The sequence below is a fragment of the Siphateles boraxobius genome, unplaced genomic scaffold (genome assembly GCF_051911475.1).
Source record: "Siphateles boraxobius isolate OS27281-9 unplaced genomic scaffold, OSU_SipBor_1 16, whole genome shotgun sequence".
In the NCBI taxonomy this organism is placed as follows: Eukaryota; Metazoa; Chordata; class Actinopteri; order Cypriniformes; family Leuciscidae; genus Siphateles; species Siphateles boraxobius.
This window is the reverse complement of record NW_027508766.1, coordinates 8,258,273-8,277,313: the sequence shown is the minus strand read 5'-3', so window position 1 is coordinate 8,277,313 and position 19,041 is coordinate 8,258,273. Positions and strand designations below refer to the sequence as shown.

General features: G+C 39.0%; 1 protein-coding gene across 3 annotated transcripts in view; it reads left to right on the top strand.

Moving 5' to 3' along the window:
- Nucleotides 1–147: 147 nt before the first annotated feature.
- The window catches only part of LOC143739191 (flotillin-2a), a 39,446-nt gene continuing 20,552 nt past the window's right edge, over nucleotides 148–19,041 (top strand). The window contains exons 1-2 of one of the 3 annotated variants that reach the window (XM_077231475.1): nucleotides 148–413; nucleotides 17,043–17,124. In XM_077231475.1, coding sequence (XP_077087590.1) covers nucleotides 365–413; nucleotides 17,043–17,124 — 131 coding nt within the window. In that variant the 5' untranslated portion in view covers nucleotides 148–364. The remainder of the gene's footprint in view (nucleotides 414–17,042; nucleotides 17,125–19,041) is intronic. The other 2 variants (XM_077231476.1, XM_077231477.1) reach the window with 2 other exon arrangements.

The following is a 19,041-nucleotide window of genomic DNA, read 5'->3' as shown; positions in this document are numbered from 1 at the left end:
TTTAGAATTTATATTAAATATTTCAAAGCCCGAACCCTTAAAATAGTAAAAAAAAAATATAAAAATTATTGGACGTTCTGCATAAAATGTTTCTGTTGAGTTTAGGTTAATTTAAAATGTTATGGCGCCTTCTACCGGAAGGTTGATGAATAACCCAGATTTACTGTGTATAGTACTGTCGTCATATCTCTAAAAGGGCGGTGACTACTGGTGCATGCAGGCTGAAATCTTGAATATGATGTACACAAGACTACACTGAGTGCCTTCATATCTGACTGTTTGTATCGCGCTATTCCGTCATCCTCGAAAAAAGAAGCAATTGTACATTCTGAAAAGCTTTTTAAAGGTGACGGGCGGGAAAAATATGGGGAATTGCCACACGGTAGGACCAAACGAAGCCTTGGTGGTATCAGGTAACATATCAACTGCCTTCTGTTTTTCTCAAAGCTTTCCCCTACATTTTCTTATAATCTGACTGTATTGTATAATCATCCGAATTGTAGCTAACTTACCTAACGTTAGCGTAGAATGTGTTTGTTGATCGTAAATGTATGATATTTGACACGGTAACCGTAACTTAATTAATTAGCCTAATGCTTATTTTATCCAGCATTTCTGTCGAGTAGTGTGTGTAGATATTCGTGTTTGCCTGTTGCATTGTAGTTTGTGTTGCATGATAAAAGACAATCCATCACAGTCTCGACGTGTTGTGTGTCTCACTAGTGCTCCATTCTATTTGATTTCGACGTGCTTGCGCAATCAATGATCATCACGTTGTTCTCTTGGTCTTAAATATCGATGTATTTATTTGTTTAGATTAAACACACGACTTACGAATTGTGATTTTTTGGCTGTGCATTTTATTTGATAGGCTACTGCCAGAGCCTCGTCGATATATAGGCCTACTACCGTAACGTTACCCGTAGCTTTGTATGACTAGTCTGTATTACGTTTTCTCGCTGTTGTGGCGATGTTTAATATATATTATCAGTCAAGACAGTCAAGTGATTTAAACTAATACATTTATTTTGTGAAAAAATGCTTACTGTACATTATCCAGCCTATTCCTGTTCTAAAACGGTATACAGTAAGTACGTAGTTGGGACCGAACTAGCAGTTACTAAACATTTTCCATTAAAATTATGGGGGGAGGGGTTACTTTTCACTTTTGATGTTATATAGTGTGTAAAGAAATCTGATTAATAGTAGTAAAATTAGTTAATTCAGTGGTTTGAAATCGTCTGTAAACTAGAGTTTTCTCTAACAGTTCATTTTCCTGAAGAGTCATTTCCTCTTTCCTTAACTTGCCTAAACATTATGTATGCATTGGTCATGTTTATGAAATAAAGTCACATGACAGAGACTTCAATTGTGCAATGATTCTAGCAACAGCTGAGGATTGCACACTAATAGCTGATGGCCAGCAGGGAATCTGATGGAATAGTTTCCAGTCTGGGAGCAGACCTACTATGTACATAGATTTGTGAGGAATTTCCTCACATATCTCAGATATCTAAAGATTATAGGCCCTCACTGTCTATATCACATGCTAAACACTACATCAGAATCCCAGATTGATGTTTAAACTTTAGGCAACATGTCCTGGTTGCTATAATATTGACAGCTGAATGTAATAGATCCTACCTAGATTATCTCCCTGAACCACTTGTGACCCGTCATGATTGAGCCAATGATATTTATATTTGCACAGATGATTGGCCTAAATATGTTTCTCTTTAAAAATGTAATTCATTTCCATATTATTAGGGTTTTCACTGGGTCAAAAATAGGGCTGTGTACCGAGTTCGGTACTTTTTAGGTACCGACCGAATTGCCTCGACACTACCGAGTATCGAAACATGTCTTGTTTTTCGGTACCAAATTTTGGTACCTAAGTGGTTAATCTCGTCAACGTCAGTGAAACCATAAGCATGCAGCATGACCGCATGATTGGCTGTGGCGGAAAAACACTAGTTTACACGGCTGCCCAGAGACGTGCCTCGTCGCACAAAACTAATCACAAAATCTTGTCTAAACATTCATATTTAGTCTGTAACATATTGTGTATGATATATTAGCATATACATGTGAATTAGCAGTTTGTTGCTTATACAGACATTTTATTTCAACATATTTCAGTCTATTTTTACTCATCTTAGTAGGCTATAGCAATATAGTTTGGATGTGTTCATGTAAACATAATGTTTACTAATGTAGGTGCGAGAGTGAATGAAGGGCACAGACAAGCGCTGTATAACTGTAGTAAACAAAGCGTGCGCGCCTGTGCCATTCATTCATCATTTAGCCTACACACAGACACGCAATTCATATTTAAACAGTCTTTTTGGGGTTTACAGTCAGACACTATTCAATATCGCGATCAGAACAAAGCACTTAAAGGGTTAGTTCGCCCATTTAAGACATGAAGTTGTATGCAATCCTTACCAGCACTATAGTGTATACACACTGACCCACTCTGTTGTCACCCCCCTGGTCCGAGTTCTGACCGCTGGAAGTTTTTGAATGAAGTAATCCCGGCTACTTTCCGGGGCCACAAAACTGTGCGTTTTTACGTGAAAAAAAGATTTGCGTTTCAAAGCTTGATTAATTTAACACAAAAAAAACACGCCGGGCAAAATTCATACCTCAGTTTTAATGCGGCACTATTTTCCTTCCGTTTCTATCAATCCGCGCTGCTGTCAATGTCAACAGTGCGCATGTGACGATTAGCTGTTGATAGCGCGACTCGCCGACAACATGTCCGACTACGAAACTTCAGATGATGAAACTAATTTTAGCACAGTGTCAGACGGATCAGATGAAGACAGTAATTTTAACTCAACGACAAAGGAATATCTTTATGAACCGGAGTATACCGATGCCGAACTTGAGCAGATGGACAAAGAACGGGAAGAGAGAGAGCGAGAGGACAGAGAAGTTGTCCAATCTGATGCTGGGCCCACCACAGCTGTAGCAAGAGGCAGGATGAATGACAAATGGTGTGTTCAATCAAATATTTTTCACAGCAAATTGTAACAATATATATATATATATTTTTTTACACATCTTTTCACGTGTTTTATAATGGAGTCTAAACATCATCTTGTTTACCGTACAGTTTAGACATGGGATCATAAAGTTAGTAAATAGAGCTTACCCGTGGTACTGGTACAGCAAAACTCTTTAAAATCATGTTTTTTCCTTTTCCTCCTTGGTTGGAGATGTAATCGTCTTCGCTGAAGTGAGCACTACACACACGAAAATCCTTTATTCGAGATAATTTAGCTCCCGCTGAGTAGCCGATGGCAACCAGCCAAAGCTGTCTCATATTCATATTTGATACAGGAAAACGATGAAATTTGAACTTTGATCCCGGCACATCCTTGTTGTCACAGCCTGGGAATTTACAAGTTCGCACCATTGTTAATTTAATATTTTTTACCTTGTTGTCGATCGATTGTGTAAACACTATGGAAGAGCTAATCGTCACGTGCGCACTGTTGACATTGACAGCAGCGCGGATTGATAGAAACGGAAGGAAAATAGTGCCGCATTAAAACTGAGGTATGAATTTTGCCCGGCGTGTTTTTTTTGTGTTAAATTAATCAAGCTTTGAAACGCAAATCTTTTTTTCACGTAAAAACGCACAGTTTTGTGGCCCCGGAAAGTAGCCGGGATTACTTCATTCAAAAACTTCCAGCGGTCAGAACTCGGACCAGGGGGGTGACAACAGAGTGGGTCAGTGTGTATACACTATAGTGCTGGTAAGGATTGCATACAACTTCATGTCTTAAATGGGCGAACTAACCCTTTAAGAATAAATGACTTACTACATCAGCTGGATCAGTTGTAGGGATACGCTGTGTACACAGCTGTAGTAAGATACTTACTAAACACGGTGTGTTTTATAATCCAGCTGGTGGGCGTTGGCATGTTTGAATGGCTTGCCTTAGATCATTTGCGTTTGAATACCGCGCGCTCTCCGTGGGCGTGGCACATTAACGCGTAATCAGGCATAATGAGCTGGAAAGAAAAAGACTGACATCTCTCTCTTTTCATACAGATTACATAAACTGAGAATATTTCTTTTTTATATAAATTAATTCATTTAAAAGAAGAGAGTTCAAGCTTCATTATGGAAAAACACTCGTGTCTGTATGACAAGTATTCGCGGAATTACAGTTACATTTGGGATGCGTTTCAGAATGTGTTTCAGAATGGACTTAACTGACAGAGAGAAGGCAGAATGCGCATCATGTTTGTTTTTCTTTATTTAGCGAAAAGCACAACACTTTGTTTTTATTGTGAGTATCCACAAAAAAATAGACACTTATCAGAATCTAATGATGTACAACACTTAATATGTAAGATCAAAAGCAACAGAGTATTTTGATTGTCTTTTGCACTGATAAGAAAAAAAGCGAGACTACCGCGCGGTAGTCTACCTCAGAGGGACTTGAACACTTGTTCATTAATAATTCAAATATTAATGAATATTATAACAAACACTTGTTAATAAATAATTAAAATATCTCCCTGCTATAGTTTCCCGACACATCCATAATCATTAGGCTACTTTTGCCAGTGCTTTGCGGCTTCATGTGTGCTGAGCGCGAGGCATATATCCCGCACCCCAGTATATTTAATTCAATTCACATTTATAGCATTTTTCACAATACATATCGTTTCAAAGCAGCTTTACAGAAAATGCATGTGACTAAATTCCAATTTAGAGTGATCTGTTATCAGAGGTGACTGTGTGTAATGCATTTCAATTAATTTTCATTCTGTTTCAATGTTAAACAATGCATTAATTTAAGGCAGAAACAATGAGCTCATTAAAGTAAAGAATACATGTTGTTAAATGATTAGGAAAAATAGAAAACTTTAGCATTGGTGCTTTTTTACAGACTCAAAATATGAATGTAAAAAAGTCAACAAACTGAAAAAATAAAAGTTTTTTTTTTAGGTAATGTTATATTGATAAAATTGGTATCGGAAAAAAAGTATCGTTCAGGAACCGGTATCGGTATCGAAAATGTTGTTATGATACCCAGCCCTAGTCAGAAATGGTCTTGGGTGGTCCATCCACACAGACAGTGAACTGCAAGCCCAGTACTGACAATAAACTGACAAAAAATAACCACTGTCATGACAGATCATAAAAAAAGTGCTTAGGACTGTTTTATTAACGAGTGACTGATTTGAAATCTATAAAAAATTAAACAAGAAAGGCATGCCAATTATTTTGCATTTACACTCTAGGACTCATGCATTTAAATACAGCTGTCAATCCAGAAACTCTGCAATTTGTAGTTATAAGCATGAAAATATCTATTATATACAGAAATTGAGCAAAAGATCGCTGCCATTATAATCACTGAAGCTGTCCATTTCAACACAAGGTACACAAAGCTGTGAAAACTCCTGTTATAATCAATGAAGATCTCTATGATGTGCAAAGAATCTCATTGATATCATTGATACCAATAATTTGTTGGTTATAATGAAAGGATTCACAAGCATACAGAACTGGTGCTGAAACACGCTTAAACACATCTGATTGGCCATTACATGCACTCATCAACAGATATGTCTATGATTGGCTATAACAGATATGTCTATGATTGGTTAGAACAAACATGCTGAACAAAACAGGTTGTAAACAAAAACCTAAAGGCCCAGGTATAGGCTACTTTATTTTCTGTGTTCTGCTCCATCTCGGGCACAGTTGAGTGTGCAAGCCTTTCAAAGTATACTCTTTTGGCCGTGAGCGCCGAAAGACGCTTTCAGCTAGTGCATTTTGTTTTCAAGCACTCAAGTCAATCGCATATTCACTATTGTACATGCACTGTCCATCCGGAACCAAAAATTAGGCTGCAAGCGGACGGGGTGTGTGGACGTCCGCGTACCCTCGAAAAGTGGCTAGAAGTGGGTTACTCATAGCAAAGCCCATCTTAAGAAAGCCTGCCCACTCCTATTGTACCGAATTTTGGTTGTAGTTCCACCAGAGTTCCACTGGGGGTCGATTGCCCTGAGTGCAAAATGAATGGGAGTCTATGGAGCTCTACGGCTAAATTTGTCTCTTTCACCCGATTGCCATTGAGAAATCTTAGATTTGATTGTAGATTTTGCAAGTTCAAAATGGGTTATAGCTTGAAAGTTGAAAGAACGAGTACTTATCTCCTTTCGATTTCTTACAGGTTGAGTTGTTGCACATTACACGCTAGCATTCTGCTAATGAACGCTGATTTGTCAGTGAAGGACTGATTATGACCAGAGATACCGCTTGATGGCATCGTGGCATCCGAAGCGGGACCAGAATGTGTGTGTGTATTTTCAGCGTGGTCTTTTAAAACAACAAAACAAAAACTCTTCTAGCACATGTATTTACCTGTGTCAGCTGTGTTGTCGATGCCTCAAGAGAAAAGACAGTGCAGAGCGTGAAAGCACCAAAGTGACTGAAGGATTGCCGTAAAGCAGTATCTCTGGTGGAACGATGTGTATGACGTCATTGACATTTTAAAGGGCATATTGCAGGAAAATAAAAACTAAATTAATATATAACCTTGTATGAAAATAACATATGAAAAGTTAATGCAGGATTTAAAATATTTTAAAACGACATACGGGGAACCAATTTAGTAGATAAAGTGAGCGTTTCTCTGACTGCTCGTAAAAAAAGCTTTTTTTTCAACATTGCGTCATTTTACGTCACAAGAGGGAGTTGTGTGTGTGCTCTGCGTCCGCTCAGTGCAGAGTAGGTTGGTATTCAGTAAGTGCGGTCGGTAATTTTTGTATTTTAATTGATCATCGTCATGGTAAATTATTGTGTTTGTGGAGGTTGCAAAAACTCCTGCCTGTCAGGACATCGAGTCCACAGGTTTCCTAACAAAAAAAGGACGGTGCTATATTTTGTGCCAGTGTGCATCCACCTCCCCACAGCACTGACTTTCCTCAGCTGACACAGAGAAGAAAGAGTTAAAACTCTTTGTGCTCATGACCGCTACTGAACATCTGAACACAAACAACGATCAAATGCACAGCGACGGATCTTCTTCTGACTGTTCTCCAAAATGTAATCAAATGTATATTTCTGCAAGCATGTTTAAAACTGGTTAACTGTGCCAAAGGCAGGTAAAGGCATTTTTCAAGTCGAGTTCGCACGCCACTGCGCAATACACACAAATTACCGCGAGATGGCGGGTTTTCATTTCATAAACTGTGGACAATGTTAGCTTATTTAATGCAGCCTATTAATTAATGTATATGTCCAAAAACGGATAATGTCATACTTTGTAGTTATCGGGGAATAATAATCTGTTTGGTTGTAAAAATGTATTACCTCATTTCATCCAACGCTCTTGATGATCTTAAATCTTCCTGTTACGACTCCGAGTCGAGTGTGTATTGAAAGCGATTCAGTGCGTGCAGGAAACTGAACAGATCATTCGAACTGATTCGCGAACCGATTTAGACAGATCTGCCAACTAGAGGTCTGCACTCCCGCGGGTCCCGACGCAAAACAGTGCGGCGCGGGACAAATTTTTAAAGGTCATTGCGGGAGCGGGCGGGATGATGAGGTGCACTTGCGGGTGCGGGCGGGAGGGATGATACGCTGCACTCCCGCAAATTAAATATGAGTATAAAGTAAAATATATAAATGATTAAAGTAGCGTACATAATTTGTAGTTGGGAGGGAGATTCTGATTGGCAGCAATAAAAACGTTTTAAGCAGCCTAAACTTGTGAATGTTGTCGGGAAGGGCGGGGCCTAATCTCACGCACACTTGTTTAGAGACAATTCCTTTCCCGCTGCTCCGAGTTCGAATTCGAAAGCTAGTTCAAGTTCAAAATAGACAGCATGGACGAGGAACAGAGCGCCTCTAGTGCTTCAGATAAAGTACTGTTGTGAATATTATGCTGTTCGTAATATGGGACCAATAAATATGTTACCAAGTATTGGTAAGGAATTTTGTGTGCACGCATTTTTTTCCCCAAGACCTTTCGTCAGACAGAAAGTGCGGGCGGGAGCGGGACATTATATCACAGATGCGGGCGGGAGCGGTACTAAAAATGACAAATCTTTGCGGGAGCGGGCGGGAGCGGGACTGAACACTGCGGGAGCGGGTCTGAAAATTGTGTCCCGCGCAGACCTCTACTGCCAACTTGTTTGATGAAGTCTTTGAACAGAATCGACTCAAAAGAGTGATTCATTTGTGAATTGAGCATCGCTCATACCCATAAAAAAGATACAGTGCGCTTAACTACGCATTTAACAACATGGAGGCCTATTGCATTAAAAATAAAGTAACGAGAGGAATGTCGCCCAACGTAACGAAGTAAAAGTACAGTTTTTTCATTAGAAATGTACTTGAGTTAAAGTAAAAGTGCCCACATTTAAATCTTAAAAGTACAATTGTACATTGTGAGCAAAGTGTAGCCTATATCGTTAGCGAACGCGTAAGCTAACACTGGTCTCTCACCAAGACAGCTGTCCTGTTTTCTAATGGTTCTCCTCACACCACAACTCAATTTGTCTCCTCTGACCGTTGTTCTGTCTAACATTAATCCTGGCCTTTCCCTGCTCTCTTGGCAGCATAGCAGGCTCATAAATTGCATGGCTGTGGTCCGTCATACAAGTCATACGTCCGAAATGTCATTGCTATCCATTGTTTTCCTGTTGTTTGAATAGACCACTCTCCCTCCCGTTACGTCACGCACACCACGCCCATTTTCAGATGCGGAAGTAAAATTTTCTCACAAAAACGACTCCAGAAGCCAATGTAGTGTATTTACAAGTATATTTTGAAGAAAACCTATTTACTACATTATTTTTCTATACGTTGACCTGTTGGGTGCTCTGACCTGCAATATGCCCTTTAAAAGACTTTTTAAAGCAAATGAGTGACTCTAAAAAATGTAACACCCAGCAATGAGGATTTTCTTTGCATCTCCTTTCGAATACAACATTCAAATTACTAGACAAAAAATTATATCCTGAGATAAGTGGATTTTGAGGGGTATAGCTCCATAGACCTCCATTCATTCTGCACTCGTCCTGTGAGCGCCCTCATGTGGAACCAGAGTGGAACTGCAACCAGTTCAGAACCTGGAAGTTTACTGAGAGAACGTTCTCCCCATATTAGACATTCTCTGCTCATAGCCAGACTATATCGGGTCTATAGTTAACCTAGACGGCAGGGTCCGAAATTAGCACCCGCCAAGCGCCAAATGCGGGTAGATTTTCCGTTTGGCGAGTAAATCTCAACAGGCTATCCGCCACACTGGCGGGTGGATGTTCCAGACATCCAAAGTCTTGCGGAAGTTTCGGGAGTCTCCCGCATATTGATAGCGGCTGCCTGATGCCCGCAAATTAGTTCAAATCTCCAGGAATCTAGAGCGAGCGAGAAAGAAAGAGCGCGCTCATACTGTGCTCCAAACCGTGTAGCGCGCGCACTGCAGAGAGCGAGAGACCTTGTGTGTGTGTGTGTGTGTGTGCCTCAAGAAGCGTGTGTGAACCTTCTCCACACCCAAAATAGACCAACACTAAATATATTATTTTAACTTAAAGAATTAACAAATTAAGATGACAAAAAGAAAACACTGAATCAGTTTGAAGCTTTGAAAAAAACGCTTTTTTTCATCAGACTACGTTTTTTCGTCAAATAAAAATAGCAGGCCTACCTCAACCCACAGCTTGTCTAGTTTTTACTTAAAAAAGTAATATGTCTACATGATGTGGGGTGAATCTGGGTCTCCGATGGCACAGATGTCCCGGGAATACAGAGATAACGTCTCGCTAGAGTGGCCAACTTCGGAAAGCGCCTTTCATTTGCTTGTGGATGTTTGCTTCGCCAGTGATATTGCATTGTACTTGCACTAGGCCTACTGCTATTATAATACCGCGTAGCATATTTTCCAAGTAACTTCGTCGCCCTTTCTGCCGAAATGGTCCCACACAGTAGCTACTTCTTTTCGCTTGCTTCATTGTGCTTGCTCAGCGAAATATGTCTTTAGGCGCGTGTGGTTGCGCGTGTCGACGCACCCCATGATTTAACAAATACAGGGTATATATACTGTTTTTTTTTACCATGCAGCAAACAAACAAAAAAGCTAAATGTGTGTGTGTGTATATATATAATTTTAAAACATAATTTTATGTTTACTTTCGGTAAAGTATCTGATAGTTTTACAAAACCTTCAAATGTACTGTTATGAGCACTAGTTCCATGCTCACATCTTCCATGTCTTATATTTGTTGCTCTGATTTGACTTCTATGTACTCTTATTCATTCAACATAATACTTATCTCAATTAAATGTACTGAAATGAATGTATATGTGACACAAAAAGGCTGTTTATTATTTTGGCCGGTAAAAAATATGCTTGGCTGGTGGATTTTTTCATCTACCAGTCCCCGTGGCAGGTGAGCCAAAAAGTTAATTTCGGACCCTGCTAGACGGTGAAATGACGGCAATTGCTTGCTGGATTCTTATTACGAAAATTGTGTCACGCAGACAGTGCAGGGATGTGGACGGCCAAAGTAGGGATGGATTCGAGTACTCGAACGTGACAGCGACGATCGATCATGAAACGATATTTGTCTATTTGTCTGATTGGTTATTGGCATTTTGGGCGGTACCTGAGGTCTAATTAGTTAGCTTTAGACAGCACGCCTTCCATACCGGCAAAATAAAGTGAAACTGGATTTGAAAGGCAGTGATGCCTGGAATCACTTTGATTATGAAATACAGTTATTACAAGATGTGCAGCGGATTATAATGAGAACACGATTGTAATAGATTAGAATGTTGTATATTCTTTGTGCTTAAGTTGCCCGTATCAGCGCACTGTTAAGGGAATCCTTACACATCAGACTAAGACGGTCAAGTTCATGTGCGCATTCGTGCCCTTTTGTGAGGATGTAAGTTGTAAGATTTACTTTTTAATTAGTCTATCTGCTTAATCTCATATAGGACGTGTTTGGTTGAGTAGCCTATATTAACCAGCTCGCAAAGCGCTACAGTACCGATCGGTGTTCATTCACTCTTCAGTTTCAGCTCAAATGCAATGCCCAACATTGACTATGGGTTATTTGAGATGGTCATATTCTTTTTAGATAGGCTATGTCTTTTTCAAAATCATTGATGATAGAATGTAGCAGTGCTATTTTGTTCTCATATTTTTTAACAGTAGAATAGGTGTTTTATTTAAAGTTGTTTCTCCTTATGGCTTCCAAAATGCGCAGTGATGACTAATTAAAGCAGCAGTAGGGAGTTTTGAGAAAATGTTGACTTAGCCTGAAAATTTTAACAAGCACAACTTACAGGTCCAACCCCCTTGCTCTCTGCTGCACTACAGCCCTCCCTCCACAGCTCCTCCCCCACAGCGGAGCCTGCCGTGAACGCGAAGGCTAGTAAGCAGGACCACCGATGACGGCGGATTATAAACAGTTATGGAACATTCACTAATAGGGACGAAACATCAACAATATGCTTTACATTGACTATGGCCTCAGGCCTGATAGCGCTCCGGCGCCACGCCGGATTTCCGGCGTACAGACGTGTCTGCGAAAAAAAAAGAAAAAAAAGCAACAGCAAAAGAAGCAGAGTTCGACCAATCATAGCGCTGGGTTCATTCCCCAAATAGCAAGCGGGTATGATTGACAGATGCGTAAGGCCTATCATTAAACAGAGACTGAAAATCGACAGCAATAAAGAATCCCGCTCGATCCTCTTCCACTCCCGCGGCCGCCTCTGACTGAGTTCATGAGCGAGGACAGTAGGCTTCAGTAGTCACAGTACTTCTGACTCCTGAAGGTAAACGGGCTGAGGTGGATGTGGAAAGTTTAAATATTGTATTGAGTTAACTTAATCTGGATTCTATTATCACACGGACTGATCGCAATCGCATGGGTTGTCTTAAAATACTCCGTCATTCATGTCACTCAGATAAGATGAAGACATCATACAGCCATGCAAATTATAAAAAGCTTAAGTATTGATGAACAATAAATCTAAATAAAATTAAAATCGCTATGGCTTACTGATTATGAAAGTGCTGTGATTTGTGGATTAATTTACTGATAAGCGCGAGTCTGCAAACAGGCGTTTATTTATTCATTCTCAGTGTTGAGAAACGTAGCCTGCATGTGTTACGTTATTGTGTTATAATAACTAAAGTACCTAATTATGTTACATAATAATTTTGTATGAAAACTAGCGCGTTACTTGTGGATAAGAAACCGTTGTATCAGTGCTGCGTTCTCTCTCTCTCTCTCTCTCTCTCTCTCTCTCTCTCTCTCTCTCTCTCTCTCTCTCTCTCTCACAAACACAGACCGCACGCACAGAGAGAGATGATAATTGTAAAATGAAAATTGACGAACTCGTCACGTTTTGTTCTTGGTTGTGGGTTTTTTCCTGTCAAAATGTCAGAAAGCATTTTTTATTATCCATCCCGTGTTTTTAAAATTCGTTAAATGACGGAAGTTATACTATTAACACAGCCCTATGTCAGATTCTTCTAACATATAGGCTACTTGATATTCTTTTTAGAATAAGTGATTCGTTTTGCTATTATTGGTCATGTGACAGGACTCTTGTCTATTCATTGTCAACTATTTTCTATAAGTATGTTTGTATTGGCTAACGTTTATTCAGCTAATGCGTGTCCTGTTTAAAACGTGCAATGTTCAAATGCAAAGACAGCACGGCACAAATAAAAGCCCTTTTTTTTATCAAGTAGGCTATCATATTTGGATATTGGAATAACAAATTAAGAAGAACTATCTTAAATGTACAAATGTTTTTTTTTACTGTTTTCTAGGGGTTTCTTAATTTTAGACTAGTTGACCAGCACACATTATTTTGCAATGCAATATTAATCATGAAAAAAATACATTGCAGTAAAGTGCAAGTGACATTTAGGATTTGGGTCGAATTCAAAAAACTTTAGAAGTCAAGAATTATGAAGACAGGCATGTGTTTGTGTGTGTCTTGCATTCTCAAAAAATAATGAAAAAATATATGACAACAATATAAGAAGAGTAGAAGAACAATCGATCATCACTTTGTGCCAGAAATTAGCGGAGGATAAACTCGCCATTACGCATCTGTCCCAGGGAAAAAAGTTCAGGCTCAGGATTTTTTTTCTACTATCACCCCTATGGCCTGCCCATACTTTGACTACAAACTTGGTCCTCAAATCATTGTGTATTTTGCAATACATGTAACTTTATAACGTTGCACTCTTTCTATAAGTTATAAATAGCTAGTAAGATAACGTTAAAGGATTAGTTCACTTTAAAAAAAACTTTTGCTGATAATTTACTCACCCCCATGTCATCCAAGATGACTCTAAAAAAGATTCGTTCATTTGGATGAACGAGTTCGAACAGGAGAGTCACGAACTACGGTACGCGTTCGCGCTGTGCAAGAGAGGGGTGATCAGCGCGTACACGAGCGTGATTGACACTGCTAAGACATTCGTCCTGGCTCTGATTGGTTGTTTCTGACCGGGAGCGGTGTATTTCTGCAAATGGCAATAGGACCACAGGGAGGAGCCAGAGGAGCTTGATTTTTTTCACAGATGATTTGTCTCATATTCTACTGTCAGGACATAATGACAGTTTTAACAAATATTTTTTTACAAAAGTGACCTACTGGAGCTTTAAGGCTGCACAATTAATCACAAAATCTTGTCAGCTTGTCATTGATGTACGGATCTGTAAACACTGCTTCATCTGAAAGCACTGAGTTTGAGTCAAATGTGCATTTGAAAAAGCAACATGTCAAACATCATTCCAAACATGAGAAGCATTTATGATCCTCTTGTGCAATAAAAGACAACATTTACTAACATGCTTTTACTCCTAACTCACAACATAACAACAGTTGAGCATCCTTCTGAGAGAGGATGCTAATGGGGATTTCCTGGAATAATGCATATAAACGCATAAAACAAACAAACAAAAACAACTTTAACTAATATAATCTTATCAACAGCCAGAGAGAACAAATAAGATTTAAGAGCCGATTAAAAACTGGCTAATGAAGGAGCAGACCTCGCATTTAAGGGCAGACTGTTCCAAAGTGCTGCAGAAGAGTGGGCTCAACCAGCCTTAGTTTTACAGCAAAAACGTGGGACAGTTAAGAGAAGCTTATTAACAGTGTTCTTTGGGGAGAGTAAGGAATCAGAAGGTCACATGTATTTTGGTGCTCTCTTTTTTGTGCCGGTAAGAAGTCTTGCTGTAGCATTTTGGGCAATTTGCAGACGAGAGATCGCAATTTGAACCAGGTCACAGTATAGGGAATTACAGTAGTCCAGACGTGATGTTATGAGAGCGTGGATTATGGTCTCCAAATCTTTCAGAGTTAGAAACCGTTTTAATACTGATCTGAAAGAAAATGCCCTTTACCAATGTAATGATTTGCAAAAAAAATAATTGCAAAACATTATTAGCCATCCAACATTTCATCTCCTCAAAACAGTTGCAGAGCATGTCCAAAGGATAAAAACTGTCAGTTTTAGCTGGTAGATAAAACTGTGCATTGTCAGCATAGCAATGGTAGGAAATCTTATATTTCTTAAAAATGGCACCCCATGTTATCTTATAAAGTGAAAAGAGAAGAGGGCCTAGAATGGACCCTTGGGGCACACCGCATAATAGTGGAACTAAACAAGAAGAAAACTTCCCAGAGCTCACTGAGGAGGTTCTTTCTTTGAGGTAAGAGGCCAACCACTGCAAGACGACACCCTGAATACCCACCACCTTTTCCAAACTATGTAACAAGATACTATGATTGATTGTATCGAAGGCAGCGCTTAAATCTAACAAAACAAGCACCATGGGGCCGTGGGCGAATCGAGAACTTGCAACATTGCTGACCTTCAACAGTGCTTTTTCCATACTGTGCATTTATTTAAAACCGGACTGAAAAGTATCAGAAATATTGGACATACTGAAATAGGAATTCAACTGATAGTACAAAACTCTCTCTAAGGGCTTTGAAATAAAAGCCAGTTTGGAGATAGCTCTAAAATTGCTGAGGGTAGATGTGTCAAGATGAGGTTTCTTTAGCAGAGGGTTTATTCGAGTACTTGTTTTTTGAGACCTCTCAATGATCGAAATGTGAAATTGACAAAAATGCCCATCCTTTAAGTATACTCTGGGAGTAACTGTGCATGCGTGGAGAAGAGTGTTTTTAATTGAATGGAAGTTGAGCTTCACACTCACTCTGTGCATTCTGGGATTGATAGTGGCCGGAGAAAGTGTTGAGCAGCTCAGGCACTCTCAGCGGCTTCTCCAGTACGCTGTCAATCCCACAATTCATATCACAAACGTGAAGCTCAACTTCCATAGGAATTTATTGAAAACGCTCGCTCTGCTCCGCTCGCTTCGTGCCAGTGGACATGCACCGTCACACAACACTCACTGGAGCTTTTTAAAACAGCCGGCTATCAATGGGTAATTTGTGAAAATGTTGATTATTTATGTGTATTACGTGTTCAGTCTATAGGCGCATAGTTTTTGTGACATCGCCAACTATTGGCCTGGCATGCATAACAGCGTTTTTAGTCGTTTTTGCTGAGGGTAATTTTGACAACGTTGTCGTCTGTACGTAAAAAAAGCAAAGGAACAACTTCTGTTTTTAGTACAATGTTTTCGTGCAAATGTACCCTTAGAGTAACTTGCCCAACACTACTCGCTTTTCCATTGTCGGGCCAGTGCGAGGCCAAAATCGGGACCAATAGCCTTGGACCTTGAGCCTCAAGGCCAAAATCAAGCTGCTTTTCCACTGTTGGGCCAGTAGCCCCGCAGCACTACCCTAAAATCTGCCCTTAACATACCTTCATAGAACAACTTCACACAACCTCACCATTTCACCAGCTGACTGAAAACTAGCTAGATCACAAAATGAGCATAACATAGGAAATGACCACCAGTGTTGACCCTTTCCTCAGATAAACTCGCTTTTGGCCTGACAGTGGAGACACAACTACTGTTTAGTAGACATAGTTTGTTAGCCAAATCACAACATGAGCATTTGCATGAAAAGTCAAGTCACATCACATATGCCAAAAGTCATAGTACATTCAACGAACTAGTCACATCCTATTAACAAGGTAGTTATTCTGTGTTCATATACACTACCCTTCAACAGTTTGAGGTCAGTTTGAGTTTTTGTTTTAAAAAAATAATCTTATGCTCACCATGGCTGTATGTATTTTATGAAAAGTACAGTAATATTGGGAAATATTATTACTATTTAAAAAAAATCTATTTTAAAATGTTCTTTATTCCTGTGATGCAAAGCTGAATTTTCTTTATTCATAAAGAAATTATATATTATATAATTTAAGATATATTATATTTTCTTTCTTTAGTGCCACCTTCAGAAATCGTTCTAATATGCTGATTTGCCTATCATGACACTTTTCTTATTATTATCAATATTTGCTAATTTCTGTTGTGCTGCTTAATATTTTCATGGAAACCGGGATGATTTTAACCATAAACGTTTTAAATACTCTTTCTTTTGGTACATCTTTGTGTGATATGAACCATCCATGCACTGGTGCACAAAATGTTTTGTTTGGAACAGCTAGTCTTGGTGATTATTGACTTGAGCTGATTTCTGTAAACATTTACCCAGCATAGTAGTTTGGTTAGACTGTAACTGTGAGTATGGGCTTTCCAGTGATATTCATCTTTAGTTGTTTTAATTATGAAGTTGTTGTTAAGTTTGTAAAAAAAAGTTTGGTGAGGCTTGTATGGGATTTATAACATTTGTTCTTGAAAGTGGTGATTGACTGACAGCTTGTGAAATGGGCTGAATGATTTACCTTTTTATAATGGAAAGATATGGTTCTCATTTGAATACAATTTGAAATGAAATTGCATTAACAAAGTATTCACTTTCATGTTAGATTGCCATGCTAGAATATTACAAATGATTACATCAAACGCATGTGCGTTTGAAAGTGGGATAAATGTGCAATGTGCATTTGTACTAAATATGCCTGTGTTTATTTTCTCAGGTGGCTGCTGTGGCTCTGATGACAAGCAATATACAGTGGGAGGCTGGGCCTGGGCATGGTGGCTTATCACTGACATACAGAAGTAAGAATGTCCATTCATAACATGCACTCCTTCTTTTTATGTGTTTATCGGCTCACAATATGAACAATCATTCTACCGCTGACTGAATGACACTATTCTCCATTTATGTACCTTTCAGTTCCCCTTGAGTGGGAATTAGGACCATTATAGAGACATGTTATAGCATGCTCACGTTTCTCTGGCTAGACTATTATAACCTCTTGTGAATATAATATGTCCACTGTAAAGAAACTCTGGAGCGCACACATCTGTGCCTGTTGTTTTTCACATTTAACACTGTCAAATTAATGTATTCTGTATAAATCATTGAAGTAACTAAAATAACTAGTTTCCTAGCCAGAAAGGAAATATCTCAGGTAGCTGGTATCACACTGCATGGTAAAACTACCAGTCTGTGATGTGATATCAAGTGTGTGTTCAGAGATGAAGTCATCAACCCAGGCAGCTAACAAACATTATACACAAACATCACAAGAACTCAACCCCCTCCATTTAAATGAACTCACTTCATTAAAGCCTCAGTATCCAGGGCCAGTGTTTGGAAAAATAAACAGAGTTAACAATACTAGAGTGTAGAGTGAAGTTCTGCTTCAATGGTTACGAATAGATAATCATTAGTGGTGTAGCCTCTGCTGATAAATGCATAGTACTGTAGTCTTTACGAAATCTGTAGAACGGAACTACAGTTGTGCTAAAATATATAGGGTTTTTCACATTTAACTTTCTTAAATCTGGGTTATAGGAAACCTGGGTTATCATTTTTTATGTATCATACAGTTTATTCTTTGCCCTTGGTTAGGAATTATTCCTGTTCATTCAGGTTTTTGAGAGTTTAACCCTGGGTTAACTTTTCTTATTTGCATATTTACGGTATTAATATCACTGATTGGATGAACTGTTTAAATAACAGCTTGTCCCACTCCTGCACATCAAATTTATTACTGAATATACATTTTTAGACCAGGATACATTTTTTTATTACTTTTTCCTGTCACTGTTTGACATTTAGATTTTTCCCTAAAAGTTGTAAACTAAATATGATAACCCAGGGTTAAGCACAGTGTGAAAAGCCCGTATACTGTATGTCATTTAGGGCCCTATTTAATCAGTTTAATTTTTCCCCAAATTCCATTTAATTTTTTCCCAAATTCCGTTTTTTCCGTTTTAATTTTTGCTAAATCCTTTTTTTCCGTTTTAATTTTTGGGAATTCAGGTTTTTTTTTTTACCCTTTACTGTTATTTTAGTCGTAAAAAGAGTGTGCTTTTAATGTTAATGATTAAAATAAAATACACACATAAAATTACAATGACCTCAGCCTTAGCACACATCGCGACAAAATCCTCAACAAACTCTTTTCTTGAGTCCGAAGACTTGAATGCAGCAGCAGTTATGCACGTCTGTAGGGACGTGGTGGCCTTGCTAGCGTTATCATTGTACTTCTCCTTGTTCTTCACATGACTTTTAGATAACAGGTGGTCAGTGCATGTACTTTTGCGCTTCCAGTCAATGGAATGTTGACAACTTGCAAAACAAGAGTTCACCTGACACATAAAAGTCACGTGGGAACTGCTCGGCTCGGTACTGAGGGCTTAGCGTTGAGCCGACAAAAGCAGAGTTGCGGAGAGCCACTTCGCCATGCTTTCATTGTTTTGAGGGGGAGCTGAAATGATGGGAGGGGTTGTGTCGCCCAGATTTGCTTCCCCCGGTCTGCATTTTCCCTAGACATACGTTCTTCTCCGACACAAAAACAGAATTTCATTCCAAATATGTAAAATTCCGCAAAATTCCGTGTTAACACTAGATTCCGCGTTAATTTGCCAATTCTGTGATTCCGTGATCGCGGAAATTATAGGGCCCTAGTTATTCAGTGTGAGCTTTGCTTATTGTGTAATATACACAGTGCTTGTAGCTATCAG